This window comes from Coturnix japonica, chromosome 1 (assembly GCF_054131305.1).
Source record: "Coturnix japonica strain WE chromosome 1, WE-NBRP24, whole genome shotgun sequence".
Lineage (NCBI taxonomy): Eukaryota > Metazoa > Chordata > Aves > Galliformes > Phasianidae > Coturnix > Coturnix japonica.
Window position 1 is genome coordinate 41,590,153 of NC_140663.1, and position 27,594 is coordinate 41,617,746.

At 34.3% G+C, this 27,594-nt stretch overlaps 1 protein-coding gene across 4 annotated transcripts in view; it reads left to right on the forward strand.

Moving 5' to 3' along the window:
• The window catches only part of CFAP54 (cilia and flagella associated protein 54), a 99,253-nt gene that overhangs the window by 56,536 nt on the left and 15,123 nt on the right, over window positions 1–27,594 (forward strand). The window contains exons 40-59 of one of the 4 annotated variants that reach the window (XM_015858704.3): window positions 1,264–1,378; window positions 2,337–2,489; window positions 3,009–3,197; window positions 4,002–4,083; window positions 4,520–4,726; window positions 6,286–6,352; window positions 8,691–8,873; window positions 10,645–10,731; window positions 11,780–11,902; window positions 13,464–13,517; window positions 14,658–14,850; window positions 15,106–15,200; window positions 16,541–16,710; window positions 20,397–20,499; window positions 21,723–21,861; window positions 22,680–22,837; window positions 23,049–23,234; window positions 24,146–24,272; window positions 24,781–24,936; window positions 26,098–26,206. In XM_015858704.3, coding sequence (XP_015714190.3) covers window positions 1,264–1,378; window positions 2,337–2,489; window positions 3,009–3,197; window positions 4,002–4,083; window positions 4,520–4,726; window positions 6,286–6,352; window positions 8,691–8,873; window positions 10,645–10,731; window positions 11,780–11,902; window positions 13,464–13,517; window positions 14,658–14,850; window positions 15,106–15,200; window positions 16,541–16,710; window positions 20,397–20,499; window positions 21,723–21,861; window positions 22,680–22,837; window positions 23,049–23,234; window positions 24,146–24,272; window positions 24,781–24,936; window positions 26,098–26,206 — 2,696 coding nt within the window. Of the gene's footprint in view, window positions 1–1,263; window positions 1,379–2,336; window positions 2,490–3,008; window positions 3,198–4,001; window positions 4,084–4,519; window positions 4,727–6,285; window positions 6,353–8,690; window positions 8,874–10,644; window positions 10,732–11,779; window positions 11,903–13,463; window positions 13,518–14,657; window positions 14,851–15,105; window positions 15,201–16,540; window positions 16,711–20,396; window positions 20,500–21,722; window positions 21,862–22,679; window positions 22,838–23,048; window positions 23,235–24,145; window positions 24,273–24,780; window positions 24,937–26,097; window positions 26,207–27,594 lie in introns of those variants that run through there. The other 3 variants (XM_085515145.1, XR_014934236.1, XM_085515150.1) reach the window with 3 other exon arrangements.

Below are 27,594 nucleotides of genomic sequence, written 5' to 3' on the forward strand. Positions count from 1 at the left end.
ACATGAAGTTATCCCAAGCATTGACCACGCCAAGAAAAAGCATGCAATACTTTATTAAAACAAACAAACAAAAAACAACCCAGCTGCTCAGCAAGTTCCTTTCATTAGAAGACATGGCTTTCTATATTTACTAAACTGATATCCCTACTTCCATTTTTTTGTGGAATTACCTACTGCAAGTAAGGGTTTTTCTTAAACTTTATTTTTAATAAGTGGCATGATTTATATTTTTTATATATTTCTATTAACTAACATAAACACAGGACACGAAGGAGAAGGGGAAAGTGGGGATGGAAATTCAACTAGGCGTAGTTCTGAATTTGTTTTCAGTTCAGGATCCACTGCCTTGCCTAGAGACAATTTCTGCATAATACCTGCAAGACATTCGGAAGGCACTCAGGGCTTATAAAGGGAGCTGAGGATATTCTATGATTCTCTGATCGTACATCACTGTGGTCTGAGCAGTGTGGAAAAGGAATCATAGTAATGAAAACATCTTAATTTACAGAATGAAGGCTAATGTTCTTTAATAGTAAATAAGGAGTGCTCAAAAAAGACAGCACTGAATTAGAAATTCAGAGAATATGGCTACATTTTGCAATGCTATTCAGGGAGAGTGAAACTAGCTCTGAATTGATTTGTTCTTTCCTGAAATGATGTGGCTACATGTGCACAACTAAATGCTACTTTAGTCCTGTATAGAAGCTAAATACACTTTTATGGAAGTTTGCCTTTCTCACAGAGTTAGACTCTTGTTATTTCCCTAGAGTTATTTTGGGTATCCGTCCTCAAGATGACCATGTGCTTTGTAGGCAGCATGCTCTTCAGGCATACATACACTTATAGGTTATTTGCAAACATGCATTTCTCCAGATTAAGAAAGAGTGTCTACTGAATTTCAATAGCTTGCTTATGATTATGGCAAACACCATATGAAATTCAAGTTTAATTCATTAATATGAATTGCTTATATTTTCCTACTCCGATCCCTAAAGATAAAAAAATCTGTGACATAAAATTTCACACATACATGATATCTCTACTATTTAAATATTGTGAATGCTGTACCTCTTATTAACCTGGGTATTAGTGCCGTGTCGTTAGTGTTTTTGGAAGTTAGTCCTCTTTAATTTTGTGATATAGGACTGCTTAGATGTTTAACTATAAACGTGAAACACTTGTGATTTTGTTGTTGTTGTTTTTCTGTTTTTTGTTTTTCTCTAAATATTGTTCAATGATTATGAAATAAAACTTGTTTCTTAGATGAGCTGCAGAGACTACATAGGGCAGAATCTACAGCCACCTGTTGCCCATTCTGATAGTATACTGGTCTTTTCTGGCTGCTTTTTCGATCCTGAGACAAAAAATGACTATGCAGGTCAGAGCACATTTCACTATCTTGAGTTATGTTTTCTCCCCAACCCTTTTTCTTTTCTTATTTTAATCCTACTGGATGTTGTGTTTTTATTTTCCTTCTTACTGTTTGCCTTCCACTGTTTCTACAATAGGATTCTTTGAATATAGGATCAGTTTAGTCTTTAAATTATTATTGTTGATATTTTGATTGGATAATAATGCTGTGAAGACCTTTCCAAACACATTCAGACTGCATCTGAAAGCAGTTGTTGCAAGATAGCCACAGGATGTTGAGTAAGGTTGGTGGTCTTTGCTCAGTTTTCTGAGGGTGTTGAATGCCAAGCAGCGTATCCAGAAGTTAACGTGAACCTTCACTGTTATTGGTAGAACCAAAACAAAAATTGAGAGAAAGTATGAAATGACAGAGAGCCTTTTTTACATGTAAAGATGTTATTTCCAGTCAGGATTAAAATGTTTTAATAACTGATGTAAGTTTGTAAAACATCGTTCCATCTTCAGAGATGTCAGGACATTGCACAGAAGGCTTTGCGTGCATTTCAGTGGAGGAAAGTCATTAAATGGTGCATAATGCTGCAGAGTACATAACATTATGCAAGCAGCAGAGAGAGCGTGTCAGCTAACAGGTTTGGTATGTAGAAGCTACAGGAATAGTATTAAGTAGGACCAGTGGTTGTAAATAAATATTTGTTCCTGCACTAAAGACATATGAATCCAAAGAAGAGATAACAGCTGATTCATGCTCAAGACAGATGGAATTCATGGAATGTAGGTGTCATGTAACAGTAGAAACTTAATGCTGAAAAAGACACACATGCTCAGAAGTGCGGTTCCTGATTGTTAGTATTTTGCTAGTTTCGGTGTTAGTTTATGGAATACAAGTGCATGTACAGGTTGCTCTCCTAAAATATATGTGCTTTTATGTAGCAAAATTGTTCCCCATAATTGTTAATTTCTTTTAGATGGCAGTGAAGCTAAACCCACAGTTTATGTACCCCTTGATGTAAATGACGCACTGAAATGTTTTAGAGAAACTTTACAAAAATCTAAATACCACAGCAGAGCATTGAGACACAGCAGAAAACTGCTTTCACTTTTTCTTGCATCCACACAAGGTGAGTACTTCATTGAAGTGTTTCTCACTCAGCAATAAGTGTGTTTACAGTTAAAATATTACAGAGCAGAAGACAGTTCTTTAGAAGATGAATTATAATCATTATTGAGAGTCGGAACTAAGATATAATATTATGCATGAAATTCTTTAATTGCATGTTTTAAGCTGCATTTCACATGATTTGTGCCTCTCAGTTGGATGATAAAAGTTTTTCTCATACAAATATGTAACTTGTCTTTCTGTTGTCAAACCTCCATCAGAGGGACTGACTGGCAGTTCTTATCAAGCTTATTTTCTCCGCATGGCCCTGCATTTTCATTTTGATGTGCTCCCCAAAGAGTTATGACCAATGAGCTTGATTAGATGACACTGACAGAATCAGAACATAGGAAACAAGATTAAAAGAGGACACAAAGGAATTGTATATTTCTTTGAATGATGCAACATGGAAATATTTTTGGTGCTAGAAATAGAACAATACTTTACAGAATTGTTCATATAAATTGCTTTTCTGATCTAGAAAATGTTGGAAGAACAACCAGCACTCCAAGTAGAAGGCTGGAATTTGATGTGGGAGCCGAATTGGCATTTCTACCAACACCAAGTGACCTTTCTCAAGAAAAATTTAATTTCTCCAGTAGCATCGAGAGTAAACCAATACCACAGTCACAGTTTTCATTAGTTGTCTCTTCCTATGAAGAAACAATTGGTAATTGCTTTTTATAACTTTCTGTTTACAACTAACACCACCTTTCTATCTATTTGGGCTCACTATCTGTTTATTCCAGTGTTATTTTTCTCTATCAGACAGCTATAACTGTGTGGAAAATGGTCACCAGAAATACAAAAGCTTCTCTTTTAATTCTGAAAATGTATATTAGCTCCAGAACAAAGCATTCATTGGTTGTCACCTCTACAGTATCTTTTCTTATGGAAAAGTATTACTTCTGTGGTGTCATGCTGATTGATCTCAAAAGTCTGTCAAGTTCAAGGAAGTCATTTCAATTTCATGATACATACATAGATATATGTATATGTATGTATATGTATGTATATGTCTATTTACATCTGAATATGAGAACATGATTTAGGGGAGGGTTTTAGTTAGGGTAGTATGGTTAGGTTGTGGTTGGATTCAATAATCTTTAATGTCATTTCCAACCTGAGCAGTTCTATGATTCTGTTCTATTATATTACTTTATAATAAGACTTTACTCATATATTTACATCTCAGCTTGAGAACATTTTCTCAGTCTAAGAAAAGAAAAATACAACAGCTTAGGTAAACAGATGTGTGTAAATATGTAGTAATCCAGCTTTTAGATTTAGTAGAAATAAGAAATTATACATTTAAATAGAAAATGTACAAGCTTGGTAAATATTTAAAACATTCTTGCAATGAATTACATGCCAATGCATGTCTACTTTTTATGCAAAATTTGTTCAAGATCCTGTAACTGACTTAATGATGTGATGATATTTTTTTTGTATTTGATTATATAATAAATAACAGAAATCCTGGACAACCAGAGAGACCTCAAAGTTCAGGCTCTACACGAACTTGGAAATCTTCACTTTTATGCTGGAAACAAAAGGTAGGTAATTATTGGATTAAAAAAGAGCATAGATTCATTTTTTTTAAAATTGTGATTCTTACTCACACGAACTGTCTTGTAAGGTCCTGTGCTGTTTTAAGGTCTGTATCACTTCTTTCATCTATCTCACTGCTAGCTCTATTTTGAGATTTTCTTTTTCTCTGGTTTTGGTTTATCTTTGCTGACTAATTGTCAGATTAAGCATTGCTATGTGTATTTAGGAAGTAACATTTATCTTGTGTCAATTTAATCTCAGTAAGTGTCCAAATGAACAAGTTGACCAGAGATGGTATCTTTTTCTCAAAACTATATTTCTGTTTTTGACCTAATCAGAGTTAGTTATAGCTTGGACAGTGGAGGTAATATGAATCTAGTCTTATCTTCTGCTTTAGAAAATGTCAGCTATATGATGAGTAAATTTTCTTATGTGTTACAGAGCTGCTTTTAAATATTGGTGTCAAGCCCTTGATGAAACACTCAACACTGTGAATATTCTTAACACCTGGCAAGAGTTAGACTTTCCAAAAAATGCTACAGAGTGCTTTGCAGTTGGAAGATCTACGAATATTAGTCAGAAATTTCTTTCTCAGGCTGGAATTTGGGGATGTTTGCATGCAGCAGTTTTAGTAGCTAAGATAGCTCAGTAAGTATTTTATTACTATATTTTTAAATATAGGTGTATACATTTCTTCCATATTTTAAAAGAACTGCTTGTCCAGGACATTTCACAACTTGAAATTAATTTAAAATACTAAAAATTTGCTATTAAAAAGACTCAACAAAAGAAGAAAAAAATGTTCCTTTCAAGAAGAAAGTTGCTCTTTTGGCAAATAGTGTTTCTTCCCTTTCCTGTAGTGCTCATCTTTGATCATAATTGCAGCTGTATATTACATGGAGAGATCTTGGAAATAAAACAAGATGATAAAGAGTCATAAGCACAAGGATTTCACAGTCTTATTGATTTTCAATTGAAATATCACATCCCCCAAGTCATTGCATGTATTAAATATTAATGTATCCTAAGGACAGATTTGCTGCCTAAAGTATTCATTTTCTGGTGAATTACAACTAAATAAGATCTGAGTTACTGTATGAAAGTCTGCCATCAATAAACATTTCATTCCAGTACTGCTTGGCTGCTGGTAAAACACTACAGATGTAACTCTGAGCTGTTCCTCGATATATTATGCATTATATAAAATGTACAAGATTTAAAACTTAGAAGTATCTAAGCCAGTTCCAAGTGACCTTAGAAATGTTATTCCCATGAAAAGTCAGAGCTTTATCTGAATGAACCGCATTAGCTCGCAAGCAGGTCCTAGTAATAGCACGGTAAAATATCTGTAAACCAAAGTACTTTTGAAAGCATTAACATGGGTATTTCAGCATGAAATGGCATTGTGCAGCTCACAATTAGCAATCCTGTGAAAAGAAGTGATTTTACATGGATTCTAAACCACCTTTGCACTCTTCTAATTCTGAGCTCTGGTGCAGCCTCAGGCTCACAGCAGGACCCAATCCTGAGCTACTTCTTAAAGTGCTTGTGATGCACCTTTGCTGGACTTCATACTGTCTTTTGCAATATCCATTCCAAATCCTGGTAGGGATCTGGATGGAGTATCCTCTCAGCTTATCTCTTAGGTAGATCTTTTCTCAGATACACATTTGGCTGTTAGCAATCCTTAAGTTGCTCTTTCTATAATAACTTATTATGATTGTGAAATGCACATTAGAGGACTCCAGTATTGCATTAAAGATTTTTGAATATTATAGATCACAGGAATACCCTGCTACCATGATGGTTTAAAACTGGTGAGGTAGTGTGTGTTTCATTTAATCTAGGTGAACAGCTACCATGTGAAACTTCATGTGTGCTAGACTTCCCTTATGAAAAGAAATACACCTTATAAACATGCTTTATCTTGTTTGAGGTGAGATTAATTTTGGTCTTAAATTGCATATTTTTCTCCCATAACTTTAAAGGGAATCTAGACAACTCCTTTTATCTAGGTATGCCTTTGGTCAGATGATTCTTTCTTTGCATGACATGGCTGAACACCTATCTACAGAAGAGTCAGCTGTTTTCCAAGATGGAAAGCATCTAGGTTGCATTAGTATTATTATTATGCTACATTAAAAAGGGGTTTAAATAATTTATATTGATAGACACATTCACATCTCTTATTATTTGTTGTACTTTAGGTATGTAACAACATCAAATGTGAGATTAAGAACTAAATATTGCCACTTTTCTGCTATACTCTTTAAGGTAAGGATACAATTTCAGTTAGAATTCACAGAGACGACAAATTGCTTATAATATTTGAATCTCAATAACATCCTGTTGTAATATTCCTTTTCTCATTCTGATTGTAACAGAAAGCTGGAGATCAGAGGTAACTGACAATTTATGCACATTAGATGTATTTATTCTCTGTTTTTAACAATATTCCAATTCTAAAGCCTAAAAATTATCACTTCAATAAGACATGGGTCTCTCCAAGAAATAAAGAAATATTGAAAAATGAAGATGACTGAAGTATTTGGCAGTCAATTATATATCTTTTTCTCTTGAAGTGTTTTGCTCAAGAAGTAGATAGTATAAACTGGATACTCAGTCACTGAGCTGATGTACATTGTACAAAGTCTTCAAAGATTGTCAAACATTTTCAAGCAGGAGAACAGACTCTTTAGAAAAAGTTTTTTTTTTCTTTTTGTATTTTTTAACATTGCAAAGTATTTTTTTTGTTTTGTATTACTAATATAATACAAAAGAAATTTGCTCTAGAAGTAGTGGGTAGTCAAAATAATTTGATTTCATTTACTAAGAAAGTAAGCTTATTATATTGAGTTTGCAAACTTTCAGGAACAAACGATGGAGAAAATAGAAGTGTTTCATTTTACTTCTAAAACAAGGCTTTAAAACATTAGTAGTTGAATTGATACTGGAAAAAATAATGGCAGATATTCTGTCAATCAAGCTCCACTGGGGTCAATGCTAACTCATCTCAATGCAGCAACAGGAATTTAGTTGGCCTCTACAGAACAAACTGATGCCAGTTTCCAACATCTCATGCCAGCTGAGACTGTGACTGTGTGACCTGTTCTAGGTCATATTTAAAACCTTGCTAATTTCAGCAAAGGGAGAACGAGATGAAGAAACAGAGATATAGGGGAATTATGATTAGCTTCTAGCTCTGTGATCTGCAGGTGGTACAAAGCTGAACAATTTCGATTCCTCCTATTGAGGAGTTACAGTTTGTTTCAGCTATATAGTGGTAGAAATAATTGTGACTTGACTGAACTGAGACTGATATTGAGGTAGGAGCACGTTGCAGGATGAGAGGCTTGAAAAATACTGAACTGAGTTACTGAACTTTGCCAAGTTCAAGCCCATAATTTTTTCTATGATGTGGAATGCTCTTTTAAACCTTACTTAAACTGCACCTCTGGTATTGACTTCAGGCTTATTAATATCTGAGATCTAAGTATGTTTGTCTAATGTATCTTTGCCAACAATGACACGATAAACACAATTAGAAAGGAGTATCCTACATGAGAGACAATGTTAATGTTACTTCCTTCAAAGAGATTAATTTTTAAGTTATATCACTTAAGCTGCACTAGACCTAGATTGAAGCAAGCTTTGGTTAGTATACTTTGGTCTGGTTATATGTCACAGAGATAGTGGTAAGGTGGAGCCTGCTTCCTACAGTATTTATAGTATGCAGGGCACTTATTAATTCAGAAAGATAACAGTACATAGTTCATACAGTTTAGGCATTTTAGAGGAAATGTCCTATTATATATAATTTGAAATGCATTTTATTCAGAATGACTTTAAATACAAAATGTCAAAGTTTTAACCAGCCTCTAACTGGACTTAAATAGTGTGTCTCAGAGGTAATGACAGAGGTGATGATTGAGCAAGTGCTTAATGGTGAGTAAAATCAAACTACTGCTCTCAGTTTAAGAAAAGAAAAAAAAAAATAGAGGAAGAAAAATATTTTTCTTCTGATAGAAACATTTGCCATGAAACATCTGTGCACTGATAAATTGATTGAATATTTCTCCAAAGTCACTGTAGTGATTTTTTCCTTGTTATTTTTCTTGACTGTGGAGATGTTTGAATACATCACTGTATTATTTCAGTGTGCTGATCAGAATCTTATCCTAAGCATTATCAAAGTAGTCTCTAAGAACCCTTAGTGACTTCCTAGTTTTTTTCCAGTACTTCAGAAGTTTTGTTTCAGATGCTTTCACTTGGAATCTGAGAGAAATGCCATTGGCCCTTCAGGAAGATTTCTCATTGCTTGGGGAGTACTTGCTAAGGAATCTGTCATGATTATTTTTCTGCTTGTGCCATGAAATGCTGTCCATAAACTAATTTTTTTTTTTCTTTTTTTTCTTCTCCATCAAGTTCACTTATAAATCAGTAATCATTTAAAAATAGATATTTTCATGTTTTTATCCAGAAACTAGATACTTTGTCATTGACTTAGTTTCATTTATAAGGTAATTTATGAATCTCAAGGGTTAGAGATTCTTAGTGTCTCACCTAATGACTATACATCTTTTTGTATGTATTTCACTGCTTTTTCTTCCAGACTCTGTTTAGAGCCTCTCTTCCACATCCCACATTTGACTGTGACTTTGCACAGTATGAAACACATATGCTTATTCCTGGAATTGACTTGTTCTCTGATCGCTACAGAGCTGATATCTCTACTGTAGTTGCAAGTCTGAATTTCCTTATGTTTGAATTGCATTGTGCAAAACGAAATTTAACAGTAAGTATCATTTAATAGTATTTATTTATTTATTTATGATGTTGTAACATTAATAACTTTTTATTACATTATTGGATGTATTTATGGCAATCCATGGAAGCTCTAGTGAAATATGCCTGTGTTAGGTTCTGTGGCAACTTTCTCACGTTCTGTAACTACTCTGACTGCTTTTATACTTTCCTTCTTATGCTGATTATGTGGCCATTGCCTTTGTTTAATGACTAACCTCTTCTGGTTTAATCTAACTTCTTTCAAGGGTGCTACGCCATCCAGTGGAATAAATAGACTGTGTTGCTTTATAGTACTGAAAAGGGGCAGTCTGTATCTCTTCCTATTTGCAACTGGATGCTCCAACAGATTTTCTTACATCTTGTCAGACAATTGGATACCTTAATAAATCAACTCCCAACTGGAAAAGAAAACAAAACCTTTGAAGCAAAGCAACAAGATAGATAGATAGCTGCTGTTTTAATGAGCTGAATCCACTTAGGTAAAGGTCCTTCAAAAGTGGCAAAGGCAGTGTGAGGGGATAAGATTGTATGGCTATCAGGACAAGTTTGGCGGTGGAGATGGAAGGGGGATTAGAGAGGAGGTGAGGTGATGTGATACTCCTTTTTGTCAGCAAACCATTCATTGGACTGATTTCTTCTGGAACTTCAGGCTAAGTATCTATTTTGTCTCTGGTTGATGTTTCTTTCCTCCTTTCTTTACTGGAGCTCACGTTGTTAGTGATCTTTATCTAACCTGCCTTCACTGTGGGAGATACAGTGAGGTAAAAGAACAGTTACCTGGAGGCAGGGGTACTTAATGTGGCTGCTTGCATTTTTTATTCTTTTTGTGCTTGTACTGGCATATTATAGATCCAGGCTGTAGATTATAATCAAAGCAATAACAAATTCGGCAGAATGAGAACTTCATTTCCACTGAATGCTTAATGTGTAGGAATGTTTTGAGTGATGAGGACTGAGATGATTTGACATAAATCATAATATATCAATATTAAAGTTTTATTAAAAAGAAAAAAGAGACTTCAAAGACTAATTTTGCAGAAGCACCACAAATTTCAGTTAGAAACAGTACGGGTACAATTAAAATGTTTGCCTGAAGCTCTTGTAATCCAAATTCTGAAGCTATTCTATAAAAAAATAAAAGCACATTTCACAAGAAAGTAACAAGGCTGATATGATTTGTCTTTTCTGAAGGCTTTTATTCTGTGAGTGCTTACTAGAAAGCTTTTTTTTAAAAATTCATGTAGTTTTTCCCCACAAAACCATTTAATTGAACAGAAATGGTCAAAAAGCCTCCTCATTATCTAGTTTATTTTACAATTGGTATCTTTTCACCTAGACAATTGCTAGACACCAAAGTATTTATATCTAAAGCTCACAACATTCCATCCTTTTGTTGCTTATATGGAAACAATTGTGGCATTAAAATACAGACAGCTTTAGAAACCCCTTATATCAATATCTCTCCAGTAGGTTTACTAACCAACAGTATCAAAAAACAAAACAAAACGAAGTTTTGGAGAACCTTTACATTGTGTTTTGTGAATCCCATGTAAGATAGTGCTAAATAATTAGGGGTTGCATTTAGCCAGCTGAAAAACTTTGTAAAAACTTCATCTTTCATACACATAAGGGAAATAGTGGTGACATCCTGGCATGTGGCAGTGAAAGCAGTACTGCTTTATTATCAGTGTATTTGTGATATATAATTGTGATACACATTTCTGTAATTGAAACCTTTATGACCTAATATTTTCCTACAGATTTTACCTTTGTTCACATTATACCAATACTTTGTTTCTGAGATTTGTAAGGACCCCACTAAAAGCATCGAAGGAAGAATCTTCAAGGTAATCAAAGAAGCTTTCTTCTTTTCATGGCACATTGTAATTGCAATAAACTTTTTGCTTCCTTTGCTTCCTTGCTTCCAATAAATTTTTGCTTCCTTTCCATGCTTTAATATGAGTTCATATACAACTACTGTAAAAAATGGTGCTTTAAAGTAGAGCTGGTTTAGTATTAAATGTGGAAGTTGGTGGGCCTGCCTGTGGCGGGGGTTGGAGATACATGATCCTTGAGGTCCCTTCCAACCCGGGCCATTTTGTGATTCTGTGAGCAGATTCTCAGTATTTCTTAATAAAACAGACTGCAGAATAGGAATACTTTCTAAATGAATAATGGTAGGATGTAGGGTTATTTAGAAAATTTTATTATTAGTGACTTAGAGTGAGTGCTAAATAGTTCCATCATTTTTCTACTTTCCATTTAGAATATATGATTTTCCCCTCTTAAATCCATACTCATCGTTTCTTGTTTTATCTTCTTCTGTTGTTCTCTTCTGTTTTCCTAAGAGCAAAACATGAATTATTTGCTCATAATATTCACTTTCAGATTTGTGATCAATATCATAGCGAAACCAAGTTGTCAGACTCCTAGGAACAGACCTTAATGATTCCACTAGTGTTTTCAAAGAATGTACCTCTGAAGAGCCAAGGTATTATTGCTTTTAGACATCTTCAGGAAATGCTGAGATGGATTAGAGAGACTAGATGATGAGTACTATGAGATTAATAGGAGAAAGTAGCTGATCTTGGACTATGACTCAACTGCATGAATTAAGATCTTTTCCTTTCACAGGAGTTTTTGAAGAAGGTTATGAATTTTTTTTACCTCTTTTTTTTTTTTTTTTTTTAAAGACCCATATTTGAGATTTCACTTAGGAAAAACTATGAAATAATTCATTATAGAACGTTCTCCATCAATGTGCTGTTCCAGGAGTCAAATCTATTTGAAAATTACCTTTAAAAATATCTAATTTAGAGGAAAAAAGAAAAAAAAAAGCTGATTTTTTTTTTTTAAACTTAAGCCTCTGTTATTATTATTTTTTTTTTTTTACAGATTAAAGTACTTACAGATTTAGGATTTTTTACAGAGGCTTTCAATGAACTGTATTTACTTAATTATGCAGAAAGAATCCCATGGAAAATACCAGCAGGGTACAAACAAAATGAAGAAATGAAGGTAAGCACCAGTAAAATATAACATTGATAAATAACACTTTAATTCTCTTCATTAAAGAGACATAAAGATTAATTCTCATCCCATTTAAGGTGGATGGCAGGGACAGGACACCAGGGGGTCCAGGCAGCTCCCTGGGGCTGGGCTGAGCCCAGGCTGGGCAGGGCTGTGAGGAGCTGGTTCCTGGCCCTCCTACATCCTCACTAGGACCTGGGACCTTGGGTGACATGGTTGATGGGGACCTGGGGTGACATGGGGCCAGTGTGATCAGTGGCCTGACTGACCTTATCCTGGCTAGAATGAGCACCAAAGCAGCAGTATCTTTTTTCACAGTAGCAAACTGTCTGAGCTAATTAATAGGGGAAATTACAACTAAGTTTATGATGTTAAATATTTACATTTAATATATTTGACAAGCAGTCAGACCTTTTGAGCTTCCCAATGACTCCTTTGTACAAACTGCATGGAAAGATAAAAACCTGAAACCCAGTCTTTTTCCTTAGAGCACAAGCTTCATTGCATTTTCACAAAGTTGAGCCTTACAGTTATTTGCTCCCTCACTGGAATTGATTCTGCAAAACTTCCTTCTTCATGCCTACAGTAAGGAATGTATTTAATCCTTACTGATGCTAATGAGATTAAAATACACCCTGAAGTCATCTTAATTTGGATATTGTGTCAGTAGCTCACAGTTACAATGAGGTCTGGTTAATTTTGGCACCTGTATTTTTCTAATGTGGCTTGTAGATGAACATTTGGCCTAACAGCCGAGAAAATTCAGTATTAGGACTCTTGTTAGGATGTGGCTCAAGCAGTAATTCTTGCTGGACTTCTTATGGCTCTCAGACTGGGAAGAAGGACCCACTTTTCAGAGATGAACAGTAATAGTATGGGGCTACAATTGGAGTTTATGAAAGAGTTAATAAAAATCATACAAAACACAAGTGACAGTTGTGTGTAGAGCTCTCAGTTAGGATGAAGGCTGGAAATGATCTTTATTTCTATCTTTTCCTTCCCCTCTGCAGACAGATTAGTGAAAAGGTAAAGGATTTTTGAGCAGGGATTGGAATTAGGTTTATGACTCAGAAAACAAAGCCTGCATAAGTAAAAAAATATCTGTAGCTTTTATGGCCCTCAGAGAGAGTTGAAAGTCTTCAGTTCAACTTGACTTGTAGTTTGCACTTTCATTACATTCACAGGTCTGTGTTCTGCTGAACAGCAGTGCAGGTATGTGCTAAGTCTGGAGTTAGCTTTTGGATTCAGGTGAAGAACATAAATGGCAAATGGTGGCCGATATTTTTGTTGGAAGAAGATTTTTGTTGTCTGCCTTCTTTTGACTCATGTTGAAGAGTCCTGGTGAATGGCATAGGAGATGTAGGGGTAGATCTGGTTTCAGGTTGTTGTTCAGAACTGTGAAGCCCTTAGATACCAACTGTTAATGTTTTCAGGGCCCTCAAAAATAGTTGGAAATGCATTATACTTGTCTACTGCTCTGCTAATGTGCTTATTTCATACTTCTGTTATAACACATTACTAATTTTTTTTATTCTGTTGATTTTTACAGAACTTCCTGTACTTTGACTCCTCAAAACCACTCCTGAATTCTACAAATTTACAGGTATAAAAATAACCTGAAAGTACCAAAATTTTAATGCTGGATGTATAGATTTATTTCAGTGGCTTTAGTTAGAGATTATTTGGTTCAGAAAACATATTTTAGTAAACACAAATAAAAGAAAACATATTCTCCTCAATAGTTTTGTTGCAACAAGTAGCAACTGTTTTTCATCCTACCAAGAACATCAGTTGTTTGACCTTCTGATTTTATCTGAGCTGTCTTCATAGGCTTATCCTAATTTAGATTGGAGCTGAAAGAAAAACATTAATCTGAATATTAATTAATCATGAGTAAATTCTTATTTTAATTAAAATTATGTTTATCAGTAATATTTTTTGTTTATTTTTAGTTGCTCTGTCACAGACCTGTTGAGCAAGTCGAAGTAGATGTTAGCAAAAACAGCAAAAAAGCCATACCATAAAACCATACTGATAAAATAGAAAAAAGAACAACTTTTTTCCTTGACTTTCATTTACTATTTACAGCAAGGTTATATGTCTCTTTCAACAGCTGATATTGGAAGATAGAAATGAAATGTCTATCTCGACAGCTTTCAATTTCACTTGTTTCAGATTTATTTCTCAATTGTGCTTTTTGCTGAGATTTTGATTTGAACACTTCACAGTCTGTATGCAGTTCTTATTGGTCTCCTCCTGATTTTGCAAAGCTGTGTAGACTTTCTACTTCTAAATGTATTAATCTAAAGCGAGGGTAGTGAACTCTAGACAGAATGATGAACATTTTTTTCTTTGCCTCACCTTTCTAGTTAGGGGAAGTCGTAGCAGAGTTTCCTTTGAGTTTGCTTTATGAACTACAGTTTACCTATGGACTTTTTGTTATCGCTTTAGCTAAAAGAGTGCTATGGACAATGTAGAAAACTAGAACTCGCACAGAGGGTTAGACGCATCTTCTGTGGGAAAATTGATCACTGAGGCTATAGCCTCAGCAGTAGCTGCTAGGGAGTGAATTACATTTGGGAAGAAGAACGTCAACTATGACTAAGACCAAGATCACACTGCTAATGCCGCTCATGTTAATTATTGATAAACATTGTTATTATTAGAAGTAGAAAATGCCTTGAACAATGAAAATATAAAATACATAATTTCAACTAGTCACAATTATTAATTTTTTTTGTAGGTCCTGGAGGACATATTTAATTGGAGTCTGTCTCTAACAATAGTGCCACTGTGCAACCAACAAATCATGAATAAATTAATCTTAGCCAAAATGCATTTCATCATTTGCCTTTCTGCCACAATAAATAATATACCTGAAAAAGTAGAAAAATGCATATATTCTGTTGATGGAAAAACACCAGGGAATGTAAAAGGTAACAGTTTAAGGGCAGTGAAAAAGTGAATTTATTCTGCAAATTATGAAACAGCGTTTTTTTACTTTTAACAATTGCACATGCATTAAACTGTCGCATTTTAAATAATGTTCATGTTAACTGTTGCTGATCATATCAGTCCTTATGGAAATAAACAACATTAAGATCTTTCAAGTCATTTTAGCTAATATATCTAAATATGGATTTGATTCTGCTTCTGTTATCTGAAATCATCATTTGAAATGCATTTGACAGGTGATTCTGTTAAGAATTCAAGACAACGGGAACAAAGAGGCACAGTGATGCAGCTTATTGACTGTAAAGCTGAATTAAATATGACCATGCTGAAGGTAATTTTTTTCACCCAAAAAACGACATAATAAATTTCAGGTTGTTCCAAAAACATAACTAATGTTTTCAGTGTATCTGAATTTATGATGGCAGAATGACATAGATGTCCATATTTTCACAGTTAGATCTCAGTATGGCAGTTTCAGCAACAAGAGTAGAGAGTGAATGGATTTTCAGGAACTAACTATCTCCTTTCAGAGGTGGCAGTTGTAGAACATGTCAGAGACTTTGATGAAGCAGTATGTTCTACAAATAAATGGAAATGAATTCTCTATCATATATGAAATATCTCACATTTTTCACCTTGCTCTCTCTCATGATTTATTTAGAGAAAAATACCATAGGTTGTTTTTTAGGTGGTTTGTTTGTTGATAAATTGTAACTTTCATGTCTGGCGGATCCACATCGTGAAAAGTCAAAAGCTGACATATTCTTCTTTCAGAGTGGTTTTCCATTTCAGGCGTATCTGCTTTTAGCCATTCTAACAGAGTAGTATGTGAAATACATCTGGTGAAATGGGGCTTGGTTTTGAATGGCAGTTGCTACATGCTGTGAATGAGAAACTTAAAAGTTTTAGTATAACTTTAAAATGGTGTGAACATAGCATCTTGAAGATACTTAAATTAATCTGAATCAGACTCAATTAAGAGGCAGAATATATTTCTTACACTCTTGATTTTTCTTTTATCATTTGATCCTTTCTCTTAAAGTAGAGCTCTGAATTTGTCAGAGAAATTGGCTAAAAAGGCCAAGGAATTCTTCTGAAAGTTCCATGATTGAGCTTTTATGTAAAGCTTACTTTGTTTTAGACTTGGCTTTCCCAGCTTCTTGCAGCTCTGTTTGTTAGAAAGACTGCAAATTACAGCTGAAATTTTAGGATACATACTATGCTCAAAGATCTGTCACAATACAGATAGAAAACACTGTAATATGTCTTGCAATGTCGTTTATATTGTATTCTAATATTGTAATTTATGATATGAAATTACTAAGTAAAAAGTACAGTATAAAATTATCAAGTATAGCTATGAGATAATGAGAGGAATTAAGATTATTGAGTACTGCTGTTAAGCTGTAAAATAATCTTTTATGGTATATAATGTAGTTGAAATTGAAATAGTACAGGCACAGTTAAAATGTTGCTATTTTAAGCACTTGGAACCTATAAATATGCAAAATCAAAATTATAAATCCCAGCTGCTTATAGGAAAAGGACGTTGTCTTAACGTTGGTTTGTTCCAGAGTGTAGTGCTATCAGGCTATCATGGAAAAGAATACTTTTTAAGAAACATTTTGTGGTATTTTTTTTGAAATTATACAATGCTGTGTTCTTCTCTAGGGAATTCTGTTAACAGAAGCTGAAGAAAGTCTTAACCTTCTTGTGCAGAACATACAGGACAAATATGATGGGAAGGTATCCCAGTGTTCTGCAGAAGATTTAGAGGTTCTTATTGAAGCCAAACTTCAGCTTGCAGCTATTTCTCAGCAGTGGCACCGAGCAGCTCTCAGGTAAATATCCTTATGAATGTATGTTATATAGCCTTGCTTATGTAAACTAACCAAATAAATAAAAGCTTGCAACTTCTTCTTTGAATCATTTATTTCTAAGTTACAGCGATTTTCTAAATTTTAGTAGCTAATCATAATAAGCCCATTAATGCACACACAAACATAATTTGTACTGGTATTTCATTTTTTATTACTGCTTTATCTTTCTTTTTTAAAGGTTGTCAGATATAAGCCTGTGATTTCTCTGTGAGGTGTTTTTGTGATATGGTTTTGTACAAAATCAAAGAATAAGCTGCAAAGTTTTCTCATTTTTTAGAGTCTGGATTTGTTAGGTCCTGCATTTTTTATGATTTTAAAGTGTTTTGAGGTTTTCAATTATTTTGGAGAACTTCAAGAAACTACAGTTGTGCTGTTCCTTGAATATACAGAGCATACATAAATATATTAACTACTTACAGATATTGAATCTGAGCATTGTTTTGATCTTTCATCTAGGAGGATTCTTCTGCTTAGTATACTTGTAATTTTAATTTTAATTTGTATAAAAAGTATAATACTTTAAAAATACATCACTTTTAGTAGTGACAAGCTTCTTCTGGGCATCTTTTATTAAACTGAAAACTCTCTGAGGATACAAGCAGCTTATGCAGGCATAGCACTGTTACTTGTCAGGCTGTACTGAGGTTAGATAGAAAGTAATCCCTGTTTGTCACTTTCGTCAGGTCTAGTCTGGCTAAACAACACCAAAAATATTACATAAAATCATACATTACAGTGAGCATCAGCCAAAAAGCAAATTAATGTTTTCTTTTATTGTTAGAATACCCTTATTGTAAAGATTCCTGCAACACTTGCTGAAGCTGTAGATTATTCAGGTGGCCAATCAATCTCAAGCGCTTTTTTCCCTTTATGCCTAATTAAAAAAAAAGTTTCATTCTATGTCAAAAGCAAACTACTTTACTTCACCCAGCTGTCCTAGGCAAACAAACATAGCTCCAAATCAGATAGCTTTTAAATAGCACAGTTCCTTTTTAGCTGTGATGTTACAGCAATAAAAAACATTAACGAGGACAGGAGCTTCAGAATGCTGTATGGAGTACTAAAATGAAAGCAGTAAAATAATACTGCTGCCCAATCTATCACCTAAGTTTCCATTAGATTATTTTAAAACCTAGGGGTGTACTTAAAGTTCACAAATTAGGACTACAATAATTTATATCCAAGCTAGTAAGGTCATTGGTGAAGATGAGAAATAAGAACTTGTAGGCTATTGTAGGCATTTCTACATTTCTCACCATGAAATATTAATCTGAGTGCTCTCTGAATTAGATTAGTTTGCCATAAATTTGTCAAAGAGATAACAGCAAATCACTGGACAATGTTCTCATCACTTTTTTGAATATGGATTTTATTAAGTTTTCATATTAGCAACTAAGGACCAGCACACAGATTTATGCAATATTTTGTGAATAATTCTGGGTTATCTTGATAGTAGGCTTGGTAAAAATCGGTGTCTATAGAACACTGACTCTAGCATATGCACCCTGCTAAATTGGCTCCCTTCTTTTTGACCTGTCGTTATTTCTTATAGTTTCTCTGCTGACTTATAACTTGCATAATACTGAAGTCACTATTTCACATTGTCAGTGGTTCACAATAGATGTGAAGCATTTTATAGATTTTTTTTTTAGGGCTCGCAAATTTTTGATGGCTGTAAGATGGGCCTTATATATTGACAGTGGTCAGATAACAGAGAAGAAGAACCCAACAACCTACAGACAAAGCAAGAGGGTTTTTTGTTTGTTTGTTTTACTTTGTTTTTTGTTTGTTTGTTTTACTTTGTTTTTTTTTACACTATTTTACAACTTTATTGCAATGCCATGGAAACTGCTGATCTGTCTGCCTCAGATAGAAATGAAACATTCCTTTGGACAGCTAAATGTTTCCTGCCTGCCAGCCTAGAAATCAAACTTTGCATGATATTACAGAAATTTATCTTTTTTTTTTTTTTTTTTTTTCCTTTGGTGAAATGATTTAGTGGTGAAATTGATACAGTCAGCTGTACTTTCTTATTTTGATCATCTTGCCACTTTCTGAGTTGGCTGATGAAAGGATGTGTATTTTGTCAAGGGAAATATATAGACCCATCACTCTTGTTGGCAGCAAAAGAGGGTCACAAAAATTTCATCAAGGAAAACTTCTATGTTATAGCCTCTGTCTTGCAAAAAATTAATCCCTCGGTATAACTGTATGTATAAGAATATTTGATCTCAATGAGAATATCTACACAGTATCTCCCCAAGTTTGTGAGGTTTCTAATTATCTAAATATGTACTTGTCTGTCTACGTGAATAAACTACTGTTTAAAAGAGTGTATATATGAAGTCTTGGCTTTGCAGCCTACATTTTAATGCTGAAATTGTATGTAAGCATGTTTAAAAAAATCACCTCATTTTCGGAATTGCTGGGCACACAGTTAACTGAGGGCCATGGCACTTGGGAAGGTAGATTAATATTTCTTAAAAGCTTGGATATACTCTTGAGTGCTGCACCTTCTCTATTTTATATGAGAGAAGTCAGCCATAGCACCTCAAAAAATGTTTTGAATAATGTCAGTTTTTGCCATAATTTTAACTTTGATGTCTGGTTTCAGGAGGAAACTTTTCTTAGTAAAAAGATAGAAAAGCATCTGGGATATTTCACTGCAATATCCATAGTGTCTATTTTGCTCTTATAAGCAAATTTTCTTTCAAATTTTCTGTTTGTTTTTTTTTTTTGTTTGTTTGTTTTTTGAAAGAGGTGTCATCAAATTCAACGCTGATTTATTCTACTTTCACTTCATTGAATAAACCTGAGGTAAAGGGATGATGAAGGAGATTCATAAGGACTGAATTCTGAAAGCTGAAAGACAAGATATTAACAGTTGTGGTTCTCACTGCTACTTTTGGGTCTATTTCTGGTGAATTGGTGTTATCCATCCAATTCTGTATCACAAAAACAAGCAGGATAGAATTAGAAATGGCAAGAGAACTTCTAAATACCCTCTTATCTCTGGAGCTTATATATCCTGTGGTCACATAAATGTTGGCAGAACAGTGTGAGTAATTTCAGAGTAGTGAACTCTTCATGCATGAATCAGGAACTTTGCCTTCATAGCAATTAATCTAACACTTCTCAAAAGCAGTACACTCAAACAATCCAAATCCTTCTCACATTATAAGCTCTTTATATCACCCTGGTAGTGCAAGTAAGAAGACCTTAAGGCATTCATAAATTATTTTTTCCTTTTGCTTCATAGCAGCCAGTCTCTGTACAGAGTCTATATATGTAAAATCTATGTAAAGAGGCTTTAGCATAGATTTGAATTTTGGATATGCATCTTTAACAATTAACTGGAAAATCTTTGAGGTGACCTAGAGATACCCCTAAGTACTTTTCCATCATTAGGAGAATGTGTTTCAGTGGGTGAAGAGTAAGTAGCATTGCAAAACAAGCAAACAAACTAAAGATGTTTCAGAGGAGAGCTAGGAAATTAGAAGTTTACAGATTCAGGGGAAAATGAAGCAAAAATTGATAATTGCTTACAAATATCTCTGATAAAGTCAGAAATGGAGTATCTATTATAATGAAAACATACAATGAGAAATATAATGAGTGGATTTTAATAATATTCTTCTGTCTCTTAGCGTTGCTTTGGTTTTCTCTGCAATTCAGCTTCTCCAAGATGCAGATATTTTTAGGATGACAGCAACAAATTTTCAAGAAAAAAAAGATAAAAGGGAGAGTTTGGTATGTGTGGATTTAGTATTTAAATGACTGTTTTTTGTTATATGAAGCCTTGTGCTAAGTGTTGGGAGATTTTCATAATGTTGAAACACAGCAGTCACCCATGGTTGCAGTTATTTTGGGAAGAAAATGATATATAACGTGCTTCAATTGCCTGATTACCTGTACTATATTCAACATGTCTCTATATAATCACCATCATTTTGTATGTGGTTAGGAATTACATTTTCTATATGAGCACTTTCCTGTGCCAGCATTGAAAATCTCCTTTTATTTTATAAAAAACAAGATAGAAAATGGAAAAACAGGTAGCAGGTGAACATTTCAATTAAGAGAACTTGTAGATTTTTTTTTTCTTTTTAATTGAAAACCTTCCACAGAGTATTCTCTTTTTTAAGAGCCAAACAGAACAGTTCTCATTATTGCTGCATTCCAAATTTAGCAAGGTATCCGTGAAATTCTGTTGGCTAGCATGGAGAGATACTGACCTATGCTTTGGGAAACCAGTGTGCAAAACCTATTTGTCATACACCGCACATCTGCATTCGCACAGTTAGGCAAATAGACTCCTATGAACAGAGCAAGTGTTCTTCTATTGCTTAGACTATGGACTGCAGAGCTTTAGTAATAAAAATACTTTATAATATGTAAAGAATGGTACAGGGAGCTGAGTTGAGAATTCTACTAGGTGTTTCCAGTCAGTACTACATTAAATTGGTGTTTGTTTCAAATTAAAGAAGTGCTTAGAACTGGAAATCAAAGACTAGAAATTTGTTTCTAATCTTTACTATTGCCAGAACTCAATACTGTCCCCACTGATAGACTATTATGGACCTTAGAATTTGGTGCAGTGGATTCTTTTTGATACAAGTCCAAACTCTTAGAATTATTCTCCATGAGCCACTCATTGTGTGGTGCTTCAGGTTTTCTTACTTACATGTAATATATATTTATGCACATTCCCGTAAAAACTGGTTTAATTAGATTATGTTTTGATTTTTGCATAGATTTTAATTTAAATAATAAGTGAAATCCTCCTATGTATTTAAAAACAAACAACTAACAGTATCTTTTCTTCAAATAAAATTTTTGTTATGGTTATGTATTTATGTTTAATATATTTGCATTAACTTGATTTATCTTAAACTGATACTGTCCTGTTGCTTTGTTTGTAGTAAAGCAATCGACTCCATAATTAACATTTGTCTTGCTTCTGGAAATATTAGGATCCTTGTGTTGAAGATGACCAAGAGACTCACAGTGCTATAGCCCAAGATCATCTGAATATACATCTGTGGCAAAGGTGTCGTAGAATGTTAGTTACTGCACTAGCAACACAGCTACACCATGCTGGTGATAAGGAAGGTATTACCTTTTTTCAATTTAGACTTTTGGAGTATTATGGGAAGATTCAATTATTTTTCATAAATAAAAATGCTAACGGTGCTCTGCAGTTATTTGTAATAAATTCATCCAATGCAGCAAGGACACCGTACTGTATTTCTGAGTATCATCTCTCCTCAGAGCATTGAAAACACATAGCATTACATTGGTGTTTACTATCTTTTGATAATCATATAGTAAAAAGTTTCAAATGTAATTAAAAGTGAAATTAAATTAAATTGTTATGCCTGTTTTAAAACATACAAGGCACTAGTTTTAAAAATATAAAAGCTTTCTTTTTTCAGTTTTTATATTGCCTATAAATGAAAATATTATGTTCTAGATTCTTTTTAAGATTTTGAATGAGATCCCATGTAGTACGTTTAAAGATTTGTTTGATGATGAAAGAAAACTTTTCCTACTTAGTTCTATAAACTGCATAAACTCTGAAGCTCACTCTAGTATCAAAATCACAGTTCAGGTCGGCAGTCAAACTTTTATATTAATCTCTCCTGCGATACTATTTTGGAATGCTAAGTAAGACCAGATTTTTGAATATGACGTCTATTCTGCAAAATCTAATTATTAATGTTGGTGACTTACATACATAGAATGCAATTGGATGAATTTAAAGATTGTATGAATTAAACACTGTAGTTTTTTTTGTTTTTTGAGAGCAAATTTGGCACAGAATGGATGAAGCAGTAAATGTGGAACCTGTATTTTCAGATTCCCTGTAAATTTTTAGAGAAGAATCAACTTGTGTTATATTTTACTAATCATATATTTCCTCATTTTAGAAAAGTATGTGGCCGAACGCAGAAGTATTATAAAAGAAGTAATATTAGAGTCAGAAGCCTTTCGTGATACTGAGACTCAGGCTGAAATGATGGTTCAAGCAGCAATTCTTGACCTGCAAGAAGGATGTCCTGTGGCTGACATTAAACTTATTTTGCAGGTTTGAGCACAAAGGAGAAACTGTTGGCTTTTCTTTGATACATTTTTTTTTTTTTTTTTGGTAGAGTCAGAACAGCTGATGCCAGCATTAAATAAGCTTGTAATAGTGCCTCTACAGTAGATTTCGTTTTTCACTTTCTGTAATTTGTCCTCATAAATAGACAGCAAAAGTAGTAACTACATTGTTTTTTTTTTTATCTATGTCCAAACAGAATATCATCAGTTTACTGCAAGAGGATAAATTTATTTCTCCTCCAGCTTCTTTGACGCTTGTGAAAAGTATGCTTCTGATGGCAGACATGCTAGAGCTGCAAAGAGCAGAGAATATGGAATATTGTTCTTCTGCAGTGGAACCATTAAACATATTAAATTTGGCACATGAAATCACCTTGAAAGAAGTGAGTATGTGATTTATATAGCATTTGCACATTCTTACAACAATTTTGGTAGTTCTTCTAACAAATTATTACGAGGGCTATTCCCATTAACTAGAAATTTTCCCAAGATCACATAGTATAAAGAAGTAATTCACCTTGCCAAACTTATTTTGTGTACTCCTCTTGCATACTCATGGTCCTAAGTAGCCTGATATTTTTGTGGTTTAAAAAACACTGAAAACTTGCAGATGTATATTCATTTGTGAGAACTGAAATAGGGAGTTTCATTTTTTGTAGGTGCTGAAAGCTCAGATTTCCCACTTGAATCTGAGGGATACGTTATGCTGAGCACCTCAGGGAAGATGTACATCTCATAAAATTCCTGACTTTTGAGCACAGAATTTTAAGAATTTAGCTTTATTCTGTAACTTACTTAGAATCATTTGACTTACTTAGAAAATCTTTACAGAAAATCTTTACAATTTGTAATGTGTCCTCCCTTACTCTTATGAATTCATTATGAATGAAAAGTTTGATTGATCCGTAGGTACATTATTTTTCCTTTCTGGCCTTTGCCTTTGGTTGGATGTCAGATTTCTTTCCAGAAATAACAGTTTCTTTCTAATAATAGTGTTACTTGGGAGTTCTCCTTCTTTAGGACAATTTGTTTTGAGGGAATTTGATTTTAGAAACAGAAATGATGTTAATAAATCTGATTAAGAGTTCATTGAAATTCTCCGTTTGATACCAAACTTCTCTGCAAAGAACACAATCACAAATTGAAGTAAAGGAGTTCAAGAGTATCAGGCCGTCTTCTAGTGCTCTTTTATAAGAAACTCTTGAGTTCTAGGGTCTTGCAAGTACCTAACCTACTTCAAAGGATTTAATTTGCTGTCTGTAACACGGTTTTACAAAACATACTCTTTTCATAGATTTTTTTTTGTGGAGAATGTATTGAACAGCAGATAGAAGACAGAACATTGTCCTGCCTTATCCTGCCTGCAAAAAATATCTACTTGCCCTACATAAACCTTCTAGCCCAGGTCAAAATGAGAATTGGTAAGAAAAATGCAATTCATTAATATATATATATATATATATATTTCCATTCATTTTCATTCATATTTTATACATCAGCAGATAAAACAAGCTGATATGTCAGAAGTAAAGATAATGAAGCAATTATTTCAGAGAAGGTTCTGATTAGTAGATAGGGAATTTCAGAATTTGTTAATTCTCAGGGAGGGGTGGGTTCTGCCTGCAACTGTCAAGTGAAACAATGGTAGGAAGTGGCTTACTGCAGGTTCTTACGGATCGGTTGTGGCAGATATGATTAGTGAAGCCTAAACTTATTATTGTCTAAGTAAACCTTATTAGCATTGCGAAGTAGTGAAATAGTATTATACTTCCATACCTATACCCGTTAATCACTCAGATTTTTGAGAATTGGATTGTAATGGCAAATATGTAACAGTATTTGTTCTAGGAAATTAATTTTGCTTTGCATAGCTTTTTAAAAAATCGTCATTATTAAATCATTTCCTAAGATATGTCTGTTTTTCCTTAGGAAACACATTAGCTGAAAGAGTAGCTTGCACACCTGAAAGGGAAGATCCGCTGCAATGGTTACCTGCTCTCAAACATCTAGAAACAGCACTGAAGCTTTGCAGGGCATCTGCAACAAAAGTATTAGATATGGAAGCTCAACTTCTTTTTCAGATAGGTAAATAAAATCCTGTTTGTTTGTCATGATAGCATTTCTGTCACAATCTTATACTTGTGGGCTTTCTTGAAACTCAGATGTTTTCCTGTCAAAATAGAACAGATGTGGATATGTATCCCTATAACTGCAGAATATTATGATAGCATAGTTCAAGGTCCATTATGCAATAAATAATTTCAAAACTGCAGTAGAACTTTTCCCATCTCTGTGTTATGAGGGATCAAAGGGCATAACTGATGAGGTTTAAGATACTGTAGAAAGCTAATTAGCTTATTTGCATCAGTCTGAAGTAAAGAAGATGAGAGCTTCATAAAGTATTTCTAAATGACTTAACAAAGCTAACGAGTTACACAATGTCTGCATGCATTTGGACTTCACTGGCATTATGTTTTGCACCACAAAGAGCTGGCTTGTTAGGGTCCTAGACAGAAAGTTACTCAGACTATAACACTTAAAATGCCATGTGCAAGAGTTAACACTATAAAGGTGAGGATAGTGCAGTAGAACTTATATCCATTCACATGCTGAGAATCCCAAGTTGTTCATTATTGAGTGGGCCTTCAGTCAGGGTGCAGTACACCATAAACATCCTGTCAGTGAAAGGATTGTCTAATTTTTTGTCTTTTGGAACTGGTAAAGGATTTCCTTAAAGGAAAACAATTATATTCATTGTTTCTACTGTCAAAGGAAAAACATATTCACATAACTTTTTGCTACAATTTTGCAGAAAGGCAAGGGCCTGCAGGTGGCATAATCATTGGTAGGAAGAAGCTGATGCCAGCAGGCTTTCTTTGTTCAGACTGGCTCAGTTCATCCTGTGGCCAGGGGACATCCTTCTGGCCACGTACAGGCCTACACATTGACTGTTACATAGATCTCTAATCCCACAATGTAAAATGATCTTCTGGTTAAGTCTGCTGCATATTAGGTATTGTTATGGTTCTAAAGATCGAATATTTTATCTACTTTATGAAATAACTTCTAATACAGGATTTATGCATAACATTTAAAAGATCTGGAAAGGCTTTTGCTTATAGGGAAGAAAAATCATAGTGCAATCCATTGTTGAATTCTCCTAATAGGCAAGCAGGTTAGGTCTTATGGGAAACAAACAAAAAACAGCAAAATCCTCCAAATTAGCTTTCTGTATTTCTTTCTTAGGTAAGGTGGAATGCCAGATAACCAAAGCAGGCAATAACAAGTCTTATCAAGCTGTGGAAACCCTGTTGGAAGCTATAAAACTGAGCCAGCAGCATGATCAAAACTTTGAGTAAGAAAATATATATAGAATTATCAAAACATGTTTTGACCTTTTTCTAAGACTTGATGTTGTATTTCTTGTGGTTTTGGACAGTTTTCTTTACGGATAATGTAGAACGATGGTATATTGATTCTCTTCCTTGAAAGAAATGTGAAGACAACTTTAAAACATCTTTTTGAGTACACAAAGCTATGGCTTTTGTTTTTATTTCCAAATTTCTTCCCCTTCTCCCAACCCAGAGACAGTGCTAGTTAAAGAGGAGTTTTATTCATATTTCAGAAGATGAGCTGTGGCCTGCCCCCTTCCAGATAATAGAAATCCAGCTTGAAAAGGTTAGCAGCCAGAAAAAAAGCAGAACAGAGGCAGAAGGAGCATAGGAAATGTGTTTGTAACAGATATCAGGACAGTGACTTTGACATTAGTTATCTTTATAGAAGATGCCTGAAGAACTGAGCCAAGCCAGCCAATAAATTCTTTCAAGCAGCTCTGACATATTGGACTTCAGCATTTTTTTAGATCGTTGACCAGTCTTAATGAATAATGTACCATGTATGTTTACGGACAGTGTGAAGACAGCAGTTTACCTTGATTGTGTGGGTATTCCGCTACTTAAGTTAATGAACCAGAACTCTGAACACTGGAGCAGTAGCATAGTTATAAACATCTACAAGCCATCAACATGATAGAGGATGGTACAGAAATGGGCTGTGGTGAAGTTCTCCAAGTTTAATTTGCTGCACTCTTACTTAATTTGCTGCAGTCTTTCTAAAAGTCTGCCCAGCAACTTCAGTGAACCCTGGCTCTCTTATTTTAGGTAACTAAACACCCCAATCACCCTTGTATAAGCTGTTAGATATCTGTGGAATTGTCAAGTCTTCATGCCTGAAATACTTATTTATTAGTGAGACTAGAATGTTAACTAAATCATGGCCAACTGAGTGTAGAACTTGTCATCTTCACACTTCTTGTTTTCCTGTACATCATTCTGTGACTTTCATATTTTGCTTCAACAAGTCACACAAGCTGAAATTTATGGGACTGTCTCAGCAGCCAACTCTGTGCAATGTGACTGTCCAAAAGAGTAACTGCATGTGCAGGGGTTTATTGCTAAGATTAAGGAAGCCAATTCTTAGGGGAAATCTGCTGCAGTTTTCTGCAGTGCTGGGAGGAATCTACATAAAAAGTTTTAGAAACAGTGAATATAAATGTACAAGAAGTTCTGCAGATACACTTATTTGGGCCTGGTTTATGATACTACTGTAAAAGTGAACAAAGGAGAAGGAAATACTAGAAGGAGCTGATAAGGAGAGTTTGTCTGAAGATGGAGAATATTCTGGTATAGAACTCGTTACTAAGAAGGTTCCTCAGTTGAGTTCAGAGATTATTTTGGTCACCCT